This window comes from Bos javanicus, chromosome 8 (genome assembly GCF_032452875.1).
Source record: "Bos javanicus breed banteng chromosome 8, ARS-OSU_banteng_1.0, whole genome shotgun sequence".
NCBI lineage: Eukaryota > Metazoa > Chordata > Mammalia > Artiodactyla > Bovidae > Bos > Bos javanicus.
In genome coordinates this window covers 76635786-76649003 of record NC_083875.1, presented here as the reverse complement: position 1 = coordinate 76649003, position 13218 = coordinate 76635786, and the positions used below count along the sequence as shown (strand labels likewise).

The window sequence follows — 13218 nt, the reverse complement described above, 5'->3', positions numbered from 1 at the left end:
CAAAGTAATGTCTCTGCTTTTGGATATGTTATCTAGGTTGGTCATAACTTTCCTTCCAAGGAGTAAGCGTCTTTTAATTTCATGGCTGTAATCACCATCTACAGTGATTTTGGAGCCTAAAAAAATAAAGTCTCTTAGAAGATTCCAAAAGTATCTCACGGAATTTCCTACTATTCTATGGGAATGGACCAATCTTACAATAATGGGTATATTTATATGTGCAACCTCGGGGAAAGGGCAGGGGAAATCTCTCTGGTACCCTGGAATTGGAAGAAGAGAGGCAAAGTTCCTCTTGACAAGCAAGGGCTGGAAATTAGCGCCTGACAGGTAGCCGTTGCCTAGGATACCAGGCAGCTTTTCGTTGGCCCTGCCTGCCACTTCCGCATCGAAGGGCTGAATCGTTGCGTCACTTCCTGTATGCAAGGGCTCCCGTCCACTCGGATTGGCCCGCCTTCTCTATTTGGACGGATGTCCTGCCCTCTGGCTATTCCTGGCTGAGGCGGGGCAGCGGGAGCCATGGCGGCTGTGACCGATGTTCAGCGGCTACAGGCCCGGGTGGAGGAGCTGGAGCGCTGGGTGTACGGACCAGGCGGGTCTCGGGGCTCGCGGAAGGTGAGCGATCTTGGGTCCAGTGGTCCCTCTCTGGGGCAAAGAGGAGTGGCCTATTGGCCTGGTCCTGGAGATGGATGCTGCAGCTCCAGCCCTGTTGCTCGCAACTAGGCCATTGAAATAGGAAAGGTCCGAGACCTCCCAGAGCATATCGGACCCTCGGGATCCATTGCCATGGAGGGAACTGTGGGCTTGAGGTGGACTCAAAGAGGAGACTCCGTCTTTACCCTCGCGGGATAGTTGGGGAGACCTGACACACTCGAGAAACTGACTAATGAGTAAGAGCTTTCAGTAAGAGCCTAAGTCACAGTGAATGGGACGTGGTAGAGCCTTGCCTAATTGCTAAGTGAATTGTGCAAAGAGAGGTCCAAGGGACCCCAAAAGAGGCAGACCAGAGATGGATAAGGAAGCCTCCAGGGAGTTAGGGATGAGTCTGAGAGGGCCAGGATTAGGAGGGAAAAGGATTGAATACTGAGTGTTCAGATATGGACTGACAGTCTTTCCTCTAGTGGCTGAATTTTGATAGCTCACTTCCCGTCCATCCCCGTTTTTACCTATGGAAAGACCTTTCACTGAAGGTGGCTGTATCGGGCATACCCTGGAGTTAAGTGCCTCAGAGGTAATGACGTCCATGCGTACACTGCTTGTGGTATTAGTTGTCACCAGACTGTGTCCCATTTGAGAACTGACTTCTCAAAACTTTTTTTTCCCTTTGACATCTATAATGCAAATCCTCCTGATTTTCCTCCTATCTCTCTGGCTGCTTTTACTCAGTAAGATTGCCAGGAGAAATATCAATAACCTCAGACATGCAGATGACACCACCCTTATGGCAGAAAGTGTAGAAGAACTAAAGAGCCTTTTGATGAAAGTGAAAGAGGAGAGTGAAAAAGTTGGCTTAAAGCTCAACATTCAGAAAACTAAGATCATGGCCTCCAGTCCTATCACTTCATGGCAAATAGGTGGGGAAACAGTGGAAACAGTGGCTGACTTTATTTTTCTGGGCTCCAAAATCACTGCAGATGGTGATTGCAGCCATGAAATTAAAAGACGCTTACTCCTTGGAAGGAAAGTTATGACCAACCTAGACAGCATATTAAAAAGCAGAGACATTACTTTGCCAACAAAGGTCCATCTAGTCAAGGCTATGGTTTTTCCAGTAGTCACATATGGATGTGAGAGTTGGACTATAAAGAAAGCTGAGCATCAAAGAATTGATGCTTTTGAACTGTGGAGTTGGAGAAGACTCTTGAGAGTCCCTTGGACTGTAAGGAGATCCAATCAGTCCATCCTAAAGGAGATCAGTCCTGCGTGTTCATTGGAAGGACTGATGTTGAAGCTGAAACTCCAATACTTTGGCCACCTAATGCAAAGAGCTGACTCATTGGAAAAGACTCTGATGCTGGGAAAGATTGAGGGCAGGAGGAGAAGGAGACGACAGAGGATGAGATAGTTGGATGGCATCACCAACTCAATGGACATGGGTTTGGGTGGACTCCAGGAGTTGGTGATGGACAGGGAGGCCTGGCGTGCTGCAGTTCATGGGGTCGAAAAGAGTCCGACACGACTAAACGACTGAACTGATTTACCTCCTCATGTATTTGATCCTTGAATATCAGCATTCCTTACCCTCTAACCTAAAACCTATGTGAGATCATTTACTTTCATAGTCTCTCCCTCTGTTCAACCCTTTAATACTGGAATTCCTCACCCTCTACCCTTAAAGCTTAGATCAATTCAGCCAAGAGGAAGGGATCAGCGAATATATAGTATGTGCTGCTGCTGCTAAGTCACTTCAGTCGTGTCCGACTCTGTGTGACCCCATAGACAGCAGCCCACCAGGCTCCCCCGTCCCTGGGATTCTCCAGGCAAGAACACTGGAGTGGGTTGCCATTTCCTTCTCCAATGCATGAAAGGGAAAAGTGAAAGTGAAGTCGCCCAGTCGTGTCCAACTCTTCGAGACCCCATGGACTGCAGCCCACCAGGCTCCTCTGTCCATGGGATTTTCCAGGCAGGAGTACTGGAGTGGGGTGCCATCGCCTTCTCCAGAGTGACTAACACTACTTCATACTATTAAGAGGGCATACAGACTGGTACGTAGGCCTGCATTTACTATATTAAGTGACCTATGATGGGGTTGGGAAACACTGGGTGGGGGCTGTAAAAGCACATGGTAGAGACGTATAGCCCAGAGGAAGAGAGGCTATACGATGAATGAATTAATAAATGGGGCATATCTGTAGAAAGAAATATTATTCATCCATAAAAAGAAATGAAGTACTGATACCCTGCTACAAGGTGGGTGAATCTTGAAAGCATTATGTTAAGTGAAAGAAGCCAGACACAAAAAACCACATATTGTATCATTCCATTCATATGAATGTACAGAAAAGGCAAATCCACAGAGACAGAAAATAATGTTTACTATGGGCTAGGATGAGGGGGAATGGGCTGTGATTGTTAATGACTATGGTGCATCTTTGGGGGTGATAAAAATGGATGGTATTAAATAATGCTTGAAGTGAAGTCACTCAGTCGTGTCTGACTCTTAGCGACCCCACGGACTGCAGCCTACCAGGCTCCTCCATCCATGGGATTTTCCAGGCAAGAGTACTGGAGTGGGATGCCATTGCCTTCTCCAATAGTATGTGCTGCTGCTGCTGATGCTGCTGCTAAGTCGCTTCAGTCATGTCTGATTCTGTGCAACCCCATAGATGGCAGCCCACCAGGCTCCCCCGTCCCTGGGATTCTCCAGGCGAGAATACTGGAGTGGGTTGCCACTTCCTTTTCCAATGCATGAAAGTGAAAAGTGAAAGTGAAGTCGCTCAGTCGTGCCCGACTCTTAGCGACCTCATGGACTGAAGCCCACCAGGCTCCTCCGTCCATGGGATTTTCCAGGCAAGAGTACTGGAGTGGGGTGCCATTGCCTTCTCCAATAGTATGTGCTAGTGCCCCATAAACCCTCAAGTAGTTCATTACTTCCCCAATCACACATGAAACTCCCCGAGGAGTACATGATTATCTACCCGTTCATACTGAGGATTCCCAGAAAGTGGACTTGGGTCTCTTAATACAAGAGAAGTGGGTAATTGTAGGGACAAGGAAGTTTGGAGTCTGAGGAAATGAAGATTCTTTATCTCTTCCAAGCCTCGAGCCAAGTGGTAAATCTTGGAATTAACTTCCACTCCCCTGGTGGCTTAGAGGATAAAGCGTCCGCCCATAATGCGGGAGACCCAGGTTCGATCCCTGGGTAGGGAAGATCTCCTGGAGAAGGAAATGGCACCCCAGTCCAGTACTCTTGCCTGGAAAATCCCATGGACAGAGGAGCCTGATAGGCTATAGCCCATGGGGTCACAAAGAGTCAGACACGACTGAGCGACTTCACTTCCCCTTACAGGTGGCTGATGGCTTGGTCAAGGTGCAGGTGGCTTTGGGGAACATCGCCAGCAAGAGGGAGAGGGTGAAGGTTCTGTACAAAAAGAGTAAGTGTTTCCATGAGGTGCCTGCCTGCCCTCCTTCTCAAGCCTATGCTTCCTGGTTCCCTGCCCAGGCCCTTAAGCCCAATAGGTCACTGGAGTTTCACTTTGGGGATAGCAGGTGAAGACATTTTCCTGATGAAATGGTGAATTGGGGTATGCTTTCTACTTTGTGGTTAAACCCCAAGCCCATGGCAATGTCCTAAGTTATGAGATAAGAGCTCTGCCTGAAAGTCCCCTGAGGAAGGAGAGAGGCGGAGTATGGAATTTCCATAGGCAAGGTTCAGAGGCAGGAAAGAAATCAGGCACTGAGAGCCCCAGCCTTGGCTCAGCCAGGCCTTTTTGATCATGTCAGAGCTAGCAACCTGTTCAGTAACTAGAAATCAGATAAAGTTCTGGCATGTCTTAGTGGCACAGAGGGGCAAGGTACCTTCTACCCTTGAAGACAGATCAGTGAAAATGCTAAGGGCCCAGGGTATTGGAGGCAGTTGTGTTCCCAGCTGTAAAGTTTGACTCTGGCCAGCAGGATGGTTAGATAGCATCACTGACTCAATGGACATGAATCTGAGCAAACTCCCAGAGATAGTGAGGGGCAGGGAAGCCTGGCATGCTGCAGTTCATGGGGTCCAAACAGTCGGACACAATTTAGTGACTGAACAGCAGGTGATCAGAGGGAAGAGAAGGAAGTGGGGATGGGGGCCTGGTGGACCCTGTGGGTATCAGTTCCTCACTCAAGGCTCTCCCCAAGGCCGACCCTTCCCCTGATATCCTTCCTTAACAAGACTGATCCCCACTCCCCAGCCTTATTCCATTTTCCATCTTGTTACTTTTCTAGTTGAAGACTTGATCAAATACCTGGATCCTGAGTACATTGACCGCATTGCCTTACCTGATGCCTCCAAGCTGCAGTTCATCTTGGCAGGTAGTGCTGGGTAGGATGTGCACATGCATCTGGGGGAAGTTGGGCACAGAGATGGCCTCCCTCTCAGTCCTCTCCTGGATGCAGCCTGGGAAGCTGCTCTCTGGAATCTGGACTGTGGCTGGAGGTGGACTTGTGGTCGGCACTGGGTACAGTAGACCCTGGAGCCAGCTGCAGACCAGAGTGCCGTCCACTGTGGAAGCAACTCCAGTGTTCTATCTATGGCATGCCTCTAGGATTTTCCTTTAGAACCTTCCTTACTTCTGCTCGGTAGACATAGAGTTTCTAGGAAAGAGTGGGGGCAGAGAGCATTGCCATGGGAGAGATGAGGATATAAGCATGGGTTTCAGCATCTTGCAGGTGGGAAAGTGCTGGGATTTCGGAGTTCTAGGCAGGAACTATTGTCTTAGCAGTGTTTGCTTATCAGTTAGTTAGCTACTCCACGAGGTATGGTTTGCCACCCCCTGTGTTTGTTCATGCATTCAAGTGCTTATCTGCTGTGATCCGGACATCCAAGGTGTGAGGTATACAGCGGTGAACCGGAACATCCCTGAACCACTGCTGTGGCTCAGACACCAAGTTCAGGAGGTCTTCTCCTGCACCAATTCTTGAGTCCAGCCTCTCCACCCCTCCCTGTGACACTATCTCTGTGTTCATCCCCTGGCACTTGAACAGTTTCCTAAGTCCTCTTCTTTTTTATTTATTTTTTTCTTTCTTTTTTTTTCCCTTTGCTTATTCCTAAGTCCTCTTCTTGACCCCAGTTTCCCACTTCTTGCATGTGGCTCACTATCATCTTCCCAAAACACATTTCCAGCATGCCACCATGTTTACTTTGGAACCTCAGCGTGTCTGTATCTTTCTCTTCCTACTAGGATAAATTCCTAATTCCTTAGCCTACCATGCAAAGCTCCCTATAGACTGCCGGATCTCCCCTCCCATCTAGCTGTTTCCTGTGCTCTCCTTGCTCCAGTTCAGCCAATTGAATTCTTTTGCCTCTACTGATTGACATGCATTCTTGCCGTCAGATGACTGACGTAACAGTCCTCCCTTCTTGAATGCCCTTCCACTCTGCAGTCATTGAAACCCCCTGTGCACAGGGCCATCCCAGTCCTGCTGTGCTTGTCACTGGACTCTCCTGTTACTATCCCAGCTGTCCAGGAACTTGTAATTGTGCCTCTCTGACCCACTGAGCACTACCTGCCTGGTATCTTGCACAAGTCCCCTCTTTCAGACTTTCCCAGGAGCCCTTGGTTACTTCAGGTCTGAAGTACTTTGTCTCCTGTGGCCTAGGAGAGGCTCTCTGAATTTATGGATAGGAGGCTAGAGGGAGAGGCCTCAGAGTTAAAACTTGGAGAAAGGTTGGATTTGGAGGCACTTAGAGATAGGGCTCAAGATAGGTCAGACCAGCGGCATCCAGGAGAGGTGGAGGCAGACTTGGGGAGTGTGCACAGAAAGAAGGGGGCAGTGGGCAGAGTGGCTGCCCCGGCTCCAGGACTCAGTCCTCTCCCTGGCCTGGTCCCCAGCTCCTCGCCTGGGAGTGGCCGTGCCTGGGCCCGCCTCACTGCTACTCTCTGTCTGTTCATGCCGCAGAGGAGCAGTTCATTCTCTCGCAGGTTGCACTTCTGGAGCAGGTGGAGGCTCTGGTGCCCATGCTGGACAGCACTCACATCAAAGGTACCTTCTGGGGTTGCATCTCCTCTGCTCTACGTGGGGAGGTAGGATGGGCAGGACTTCCCTGGGCTCAGACTGGCTCTGCTCCTTGTCTTTACCCTCACCTGGGGGTACTGGCCACCTGCACTGGATTAAAATTGCCAAGGCAGAGAGCTCAGCTTCAGAACTCAGGCAGTTTGGCCCTAAGGACACTCAGGTAAGCCCAGTGGCCTCCCACTCTAGGATTCCTTCCGTTTTCTACCCCACCCCTCAGCATCTGTCCTTCAGGGTGTTGCAGAGGCCAGGTTTTTCTGTAAGAGTCCCTGCGGGGGCGGGGGTGGTTGATGTGAAAGTGTGTGAATTCTTCCAGCCGCACTGCCTAGGGCAGTCCCTGGGCCCGGATTTTGACAAGCAGACAGTGACTTTAATTGAATCCAGATATCCATCTTGTCTGTCTCTGGAGGTATTTTTTCCAGCTCCCCCTCCCTACCCCTGATCAGTTTTCTGCTGAGCATCTGACAGCCTTAAGCTGTGGGCCCTGCATGGTGGCTGAGGCTCTGGGTATTGGGTTCCAAGTGACCAGCTTAGGGACCTTGCATTTGTCCTCAGCCCACCTGCAGGCTCCCTGTTCCCTGGGCCAGGCAGCTCTGGTCCTGCTGGGCTGAGAGCAAAGGAACAGATCCTATAATAATCAAAGCTTTCTTTACCTGCCCTGCTCACAGCACTGGGGTGGGTATATGGGGCAACTCTGGGAACCCCAAGGTTTTGTCTTCTAGGGGCCTGTATCTTCCCCTCCCCTTTGGGTCCTAGAGTAGGACTGGGGTGGACAGGGAGCCCCACCACCACCACCTCCGGCTGCAGCGGTCGATGAAGCTGGCGTTTGTTTAGCTTCTCCACTCAATACTCTAATCCTGCCGAAGACCTAATAGACTATTGAGCAGTCCCGGGGGAAGACACAAGCATCATTGGGCAGTGTGCGTTGTGTTTTACAGCCGTTCCTGAGCATGCTGCCCGCCTGCAGCGCTTGGCCCAGATCCACATCCAGCAGCAGGTACTGGAGGGGAGAGGCCAGGTGGGAAAGTAGAGGTGGTGAGGCTCCTTGTCCCCACCCCTGTCTCCTGGGAAAGTAGCCTCAGGAGCTGATGTCCGCTTCAGGGGAAACTTAGGGTTTCTCCTTTGTCTTGCATGCACCTTCCAGAGGGGAAGGGACTTGCCTCGGGTAAAATCTAGGCCTCCTGCCTCCAGATTAGGGCTATCCTGAGACACCAGAGGATTGATGTTGGGAGGTAACCAAGAATTCCTGGGGATGATGTGTCCTTGACTATAGGTGGAGGAACTGTTTTTTCACTATTTCCAGGCTCTAGTGTGAAGTTCAAAGAGGGTTCAGATATAGGGGACAGGGGAGAAGGAGGCATATACCAGTAGGAATAGGTCTTTAAATGTGTGGTTCGCTCCCTCTTCCATCAGCCTCAGGACTGCAGTTAGGCTACCCATAGCAGAGCCTGAAAGTGCCTCTTTAGAAATTTGCTCCTTTTAGCTCTGAGGTTAAACATTACCTTTTCTGAGGAGCAAGGGCCACTGATGAGGCAGGTAGTGGGGAGTGTGGGCTCTGTCTAACGCCTTTCTTTGCCCCACCTTGGCCCCACAGGACCAGTGTGTGGAGATCACTGAGGAGTCCAAGGCGCTCCTGGAGGAATACAACAAGACTGTATCCTTTCTGCTCAGCTGGACCCCTGAGGAGTGCTGTATGGAGCCTGGCCTTTTGTTCCATTTCTAGTTCTGTCTCTCATCCCATCCCAACCAGTCTGTCTGTTCCCCAGCTCCCCCTACCTTTAGGCAGAGGCAAACATCTCTCTTCTCCCTCTCTCAGATTCTCATTCTCACCTTGACCTGTGACCAGACAATGCTTCTCTCCAAGCAGTTTGTGCAATGGGATGAACTTCTCTGCCAGCTAGAAGCTGCCAAGCAAGTGAAGCCTGTGGAAGAGTGAATGGCGCGTCCCATCCTGGGGTGGGCTGGGGCAGCCAGGCTCCAGGACCTGTGCCAGCCTGCCCTTGTAACAGAGCAGAAAAGAGGTGGCTCTGTATTTATTGGATTCAAGACCTACCTGGCTGCACTTAGGTGGGGCTCTGAGGTCAGAGGTCTGGTTACTTGAGATTTGCTCTTTGCACCTCCTCCCCTCATCAGTGTCCTGTTCCAGTGACAATAAAACTGTAGAGATCACTGCAGGAGTGTGTTAGCTTCCTGGTCTTGGATGGGTATGGTGGTGGGGATGAGGGTGGTAGAGGCCAGAGTTGTCCATCTTCCTAGGAGCTGGACCACCAGCTATACCCATCCTAGTCTAGCTTCCTGGGAGATATAGAGCTCTCAGGATGAATCAGAGAAGGCAATGGCACCCCACTCCAGTACTCTTGCCTGGAAAATCCCATGGACAGAGGAGCCTGGTGGGCTACAGTCCATGGGGTCACAAAGAGTCTGACACGACTGAGCAACTTCACTTTCACTTTTCACTTTCATGCATTGGAGAAGGAAATGACAACCCACTCTGGTGTTCTTCCCTGGAGAATCCCAGGGACGGGGGAGCCTCGTGAGCTGCCGTCTATGGGGTCGCACAGAGTCGGACACGACTGAAGCGACTTAGCAGCAGCAGCAGCAGGATGAATGCTCTCATTTGCTTGATCTGAGTGGAACATTTGGTTTTGTATCCATTTATCCCACATTTACCAAGTACACTCTAAATGTCAGATGCCATACCAGGTGGGGAGGTCACAGGTAGGGTCCACCTGATCCCTGCCCTGTACAGGATAGCTGGGGAAACAGTCATGGAAAAGGGGAGGGAACCATGTGGCACAAGGGTTCTTTGGGGGCACAGAAGAAAAAGGGATGTGGCTGGTAGCCCTGGAGAGTGATATGCGGGGTCTTTGAGAACCAAGGGAGCAGCATGTGCAAAGTAGAGGGGAGCCTCTATGTTGCTCTCCTGGTGCTATGAGAAGAGAAGAGGAGCCTAAAAGAGGATGCAGGGGGCTTTGGGGCGGGGACGGGGCGGGGCAGTGCTGTGGCTGGAAAGGAGGGAGAGTTGGCGTATCAAAGAGCAAAGAAACCGATGGCACCTCACTCCACCAAGTGTTTGCTGTCCCCTTGCGGTCTCCGGGACTGCTGCGGCTCCAGGCCCCTTTACGTCGGCCTGCCCGCCACCGTACCGAGGCGGTCTCATTGGCATCTCAAATCCAACACGTCTGAAACTCTGAGCCATCCTAGACTCTTGCCTCCTCCATCCGAACAGTCGCCAAACCCACCTCGTAGTATCTTCCAACTTAATTTACTTTTCCCCCTTCCCACTGCTGTTTCTCTGGCTCATTCTTTCAACAAATGCTTTAACACATATTCGAGCACTTATTATAGGCGGGGCAATTTGCTAAGCACCGCGGACAGGCCCCTGGGACATGCGGCCAGGAGTCACCAGAGGGAGGCCCGAGAGCTGCGCACACGAACAGGTTTGACTTGCGCCTTGATGAAAGCCCCCTGTGGTTCGCCAGTGCCCACGGGGTGAGGTTAAAGTTCAGAACTCGATGATCAAGACTCTCGCCCCCACAGCAGCCGCACCACCCGGCACCTCTAGCTCCGGTCCAAAGAGAAACCCGCCACTCTGCCTCTACTACTGCGGTGTGCTCAGCAGGTAACGCCCGCCGCGCATTGTCTAAGGGCCAAATCCTCCGCATCCTTCCGACGCGGACTTCGGACGCGGGACTCCTCTGCTGGCCGCTCCTCTCCCCCGCAGCGCTCTCTCCGCTTGCAAAGGAATGCTCCTTGCCGGGGGCATAACAGCGAAGACACCCCGCGTGCAGCGGATCCGCGTGTCCGGGGATAGCTCACTCCCCGGCGTCCGGCACCTCTCAGTTTGCGAACCCGGCCTCAGGCCCCGCCCCGTCCGGCGTGCGCGGCCCCGCGGCTTCGGCGCGCTCTCGGCCCGCGCCATCTTGGCTTCAGATCGAGCGTAGGGAGTGCGCGGCCGCGGCGGTGAGAGCCGGAGCCCTGCGGGGCGGGGGCCCCTGGAGGTGCGAGGAGGAGAGGGGAGGCCGGGTGCTGGGCCTCTGCGGTGGCCAGTGGCGGTGGGGACCGCGGAGCCCGGCCTCTCGCGGCCCCGACGCCAGGGGTGGCCCGAGCAGCCGTTGGCGTCAAGCCTCTGCTTCCCAGTGTCTGAGGGACCCTAGGTTGGGGGGGATCGACCCCAGAGTCTCTGGATGAGAGAGCGGTGCCCGACCCTGTCTTCGGGGTCCAGGAGTTGGGGAGGGGATCGTTTCTGTCTTTGAGGAGCTTTTGGATGAGGGCTCTTGGCTCCGTTTGGTGGAGTATGGGGTGTGGGGGGCAGAGTGGGGGGTGCTTGGCCCTGATTTCTGGGAGCACGAAGTGAGGCGCCTTTGCCCTGTCGCCCCGTGGGGAGCCCAGGGTGAGGAGCACTCAGCTTTGTGCTTAGGGAGTCTTGGGTGAGGGCCTGGATCCAGTCCCCAGGAACCCCAGATGAGGAAGGTTCATTCCCAGTGCCAGGGAGCTAGAGATGGAGGGGCTTGGCCGGTGTTCAGGGTCGGTGGAGGGTTATGGCCCCGTCCAGAGGACTGGGGTACATCCCCCGCTAGGGGGAGGCAGGCATGACCCCTTGTCCTGGGGATCAGGGGTTTAAGGTCCCATTTCTGGGAAATCTGGGCGGAGCAGCGCCCTAGGGAGGCAGGGTGGGGTGGCCTGGGACACAGTGCCCACCATCCTCTGACTTCCCTGCAGCAGGGCAGCGAGGCGGACACGACAGCAGGCTGGATGGAGCACTATCGGAAAGCTGGCTCTGTGGAACTCCCCGCACCTTCCCCGATGCCCCAGCTGCCTCCTGATACCCTGGAGATGCGGGTTCGAGCCGGCAGCAAGATCCGCAACCTCTTGGGCCTGGCGCTGGAGCGGCTGGAGGGCGGCAGCGCTCGCCACGTGGTATTCTCAGGCTCTGGCCGCGCTGCAGGCAAGGCTGTCAGCTGTGCTGAGATTGTTAAACGGCGGGTACCAGGCTTGTACCAGCTTACCAAGCTGCGCTTCCTGCAGACCGAGGACAGCTGGGTGCCTACCTCACCTGACACGGGTCTGGATCCCCTCACGGTCCGCAGCCATGTGCCTGCAGTGTGGGTGCTGCTGAGCCGAGACCCCCTGGACCCCAATGAGTATGGCTACCAGCCCCCTGGGGCACCCCCTGACCTCGGGCCCACACCTGCCTCCAGCTGTGGCCCTCAGCCTAGAAGAAGGGCTCGAGATACCCGGTTCTGAGGACCTGTCGGCAAGCTGTTGTCTAGACTAAGTGTCTAGGATGGCTGTACTTTTGAGAAGCCTCTAACTGCTCAAGGTCTCCAACAAAACTTGAGTTTACGAAAGTGGGCCTCCTTATCCTGCTTCCCCTTCCCTCTGGCTCCTGGAAAGGGACTTTTGTGAAGAGTGACAGGTGTGGAGTCTCTGCCGGGTTCTAGATTGCTTAAGAAGCAACATCCTAAGTCAGTGTGTAGGTCAACTTGCCACAGCATAAATAAAATACAATATTATGTAGAGAAAGAAGAAGGGTTACTTTGCCTTCTACATACAGTGCCTCTCATCTGTCTTCTGACAGAGATCCAAGGAGTGAGTTAGGAAATAAAGGCTCTGTCTGTTTGTCTGATGAACCTCTGCTTGGCCTGCTGTTGGAAGTGGGATTAAGGGAGTGGGAGTTCCTGCCCTTGACCCCCAGGAGCTCCCAGTCTAGAGACAAGAAAAGTAGGTTCAGATGGGTGCTGGGACTGAAGATGCAGCCTCAAACAGTAACCTGACTGTCTAGATCCCTGGGTAGCTGTCTGCTTCCTGTTTGGGGCTGGTTGAAGGACTCTGCATTTTTCTCCACCTGCAGCATAGAGACATACCTCATTTTGTTGCACGCAGATATTACATTTCTTACATAAGAAGTGAAGTTTTGTGGCAAGCCTGCATTGAACAAGTCTGGCAATGCCATTTTTCCAACAGTGTTCATTTCGTGTCTCTGTCACATTTTGGTAATTCTCAAATATCTCAAACTTTAATTATTATTATATTTGTTATAGTGATCTATGATGTTACTACTGTAACTTAGTGAAAGCTCAAATGATGGTTAGCATTTTTTAGCAATAAAATATTTTAAAATTAAGGTATGTATGTAGATTGTTTTTTAGCCACAATTCTGTCACACTCATAATAGACTACAGTATAGGGCTTCCCTGGTGGCTCAGAGGTTAAAGCCTCTGCCTCCAATGCGGGAGACCCGGGTTCGATCCCTGGGTCGGGAAGATCCCCTGGAGAAGGAAATGGTAACCCACTCCAGAATTCTTGCCTGGAGAATCCCATGGACGGAGAAACCTGGTAGGCTACAGTCCACGGGGTCACAAAGAGTCGGACACGACTGAGCGACTTCACTTCACTTCATAGGGTAAACATAACTTTTTTAAGCACTTGGAAACCAGTAAACTTCTGTGGCTCGCACTATAGAGATCTTCCTTTTATTGAGGTGGTCTGGAACTGAACCCAAAATGT

The 13218-nt window shown here is 52.3% G+C and overlaps 2 protein-coding genes and 1 non-coding gene across 7 annotated transcripts; all 3 read left to right on the top strand.

Moving 5' to 3' along the window:
• The first annotated feature begins 473 nt into the window (after positions 1-473).
• DCTN3 (dynactin subunit 3) lies at positions 474-8882 on the top strand. 2 transcript variants are annotated; one of them, XM_061425991.1, is made up of 7 exons: positions 474-612; positions 4007-4091; positions 4921-5007; positions 6595-6678; positions 7647-7705; positions 8303-8399; positions 8525-8882. In XM_061425991.1, the coding sequence occupies exons 1-7, from the start codon at positions 517-519 to the stop codon at positions 8548-8550; spliced, it is 534 nt and encodes a 177-aa protein (XP_061281975.1). In that variant the 5' UTR covers positions 474-516; the 3' UTR covers positions 8551-8882. The 2 variants fall into 2 exon arrangements, with proteins under 2 accessions (XP_061281975.1, XP_061281974.1); XM_061425990.1 differs by having other exon boundaries at positions 475-612; positions 8303-8362; positions 8555-8882.
• Positions 3795-3867, top strand: TRNAY-AUA (transfer RNA tyrosine (anticodon AUA)). The gene has a single exon. It is a non-coding gene; the product is annotated as a tRNA-Tyr (tRNA).
• A 1719-nt stretch (positions 8883-10601) lies between the features above and the next one.
• RPP25L (ribonuclease P/MRP subunit p25 like) lies at positions 10602-12341 on the top strand. Of its 4 annotated transcripts, none has more exons than XM_061425992.1 (2): positions 10602-10709; positions 11431-12341. In XM_061425992.1, the coding sequence occupies exon 2, from the start codon at positions 11464-11466 to the stop codon at positions 11953-11955; it is 492 nt and encodes a 163-aa protein (XP_061281976.1). In that variant the 5' UTR covers positions 10602-10709; positions 11431-11463; the 3' UTR covers positions 11956-12341. The 4 variants fall into 4 exon arrangements, with proteins under 4 accessions (XP_061281976.1, XP_061281977.1, XP_061281978.1 ...); XM_061425993.1 differs by having other exon boundaries at positions 10603-10709; positions 11434-12341; XM_061425994.1 differs by having other exon boundaries at positions 10604-10671.
• Positions 12342-13218: the final 877 nt, after the last annotated feature.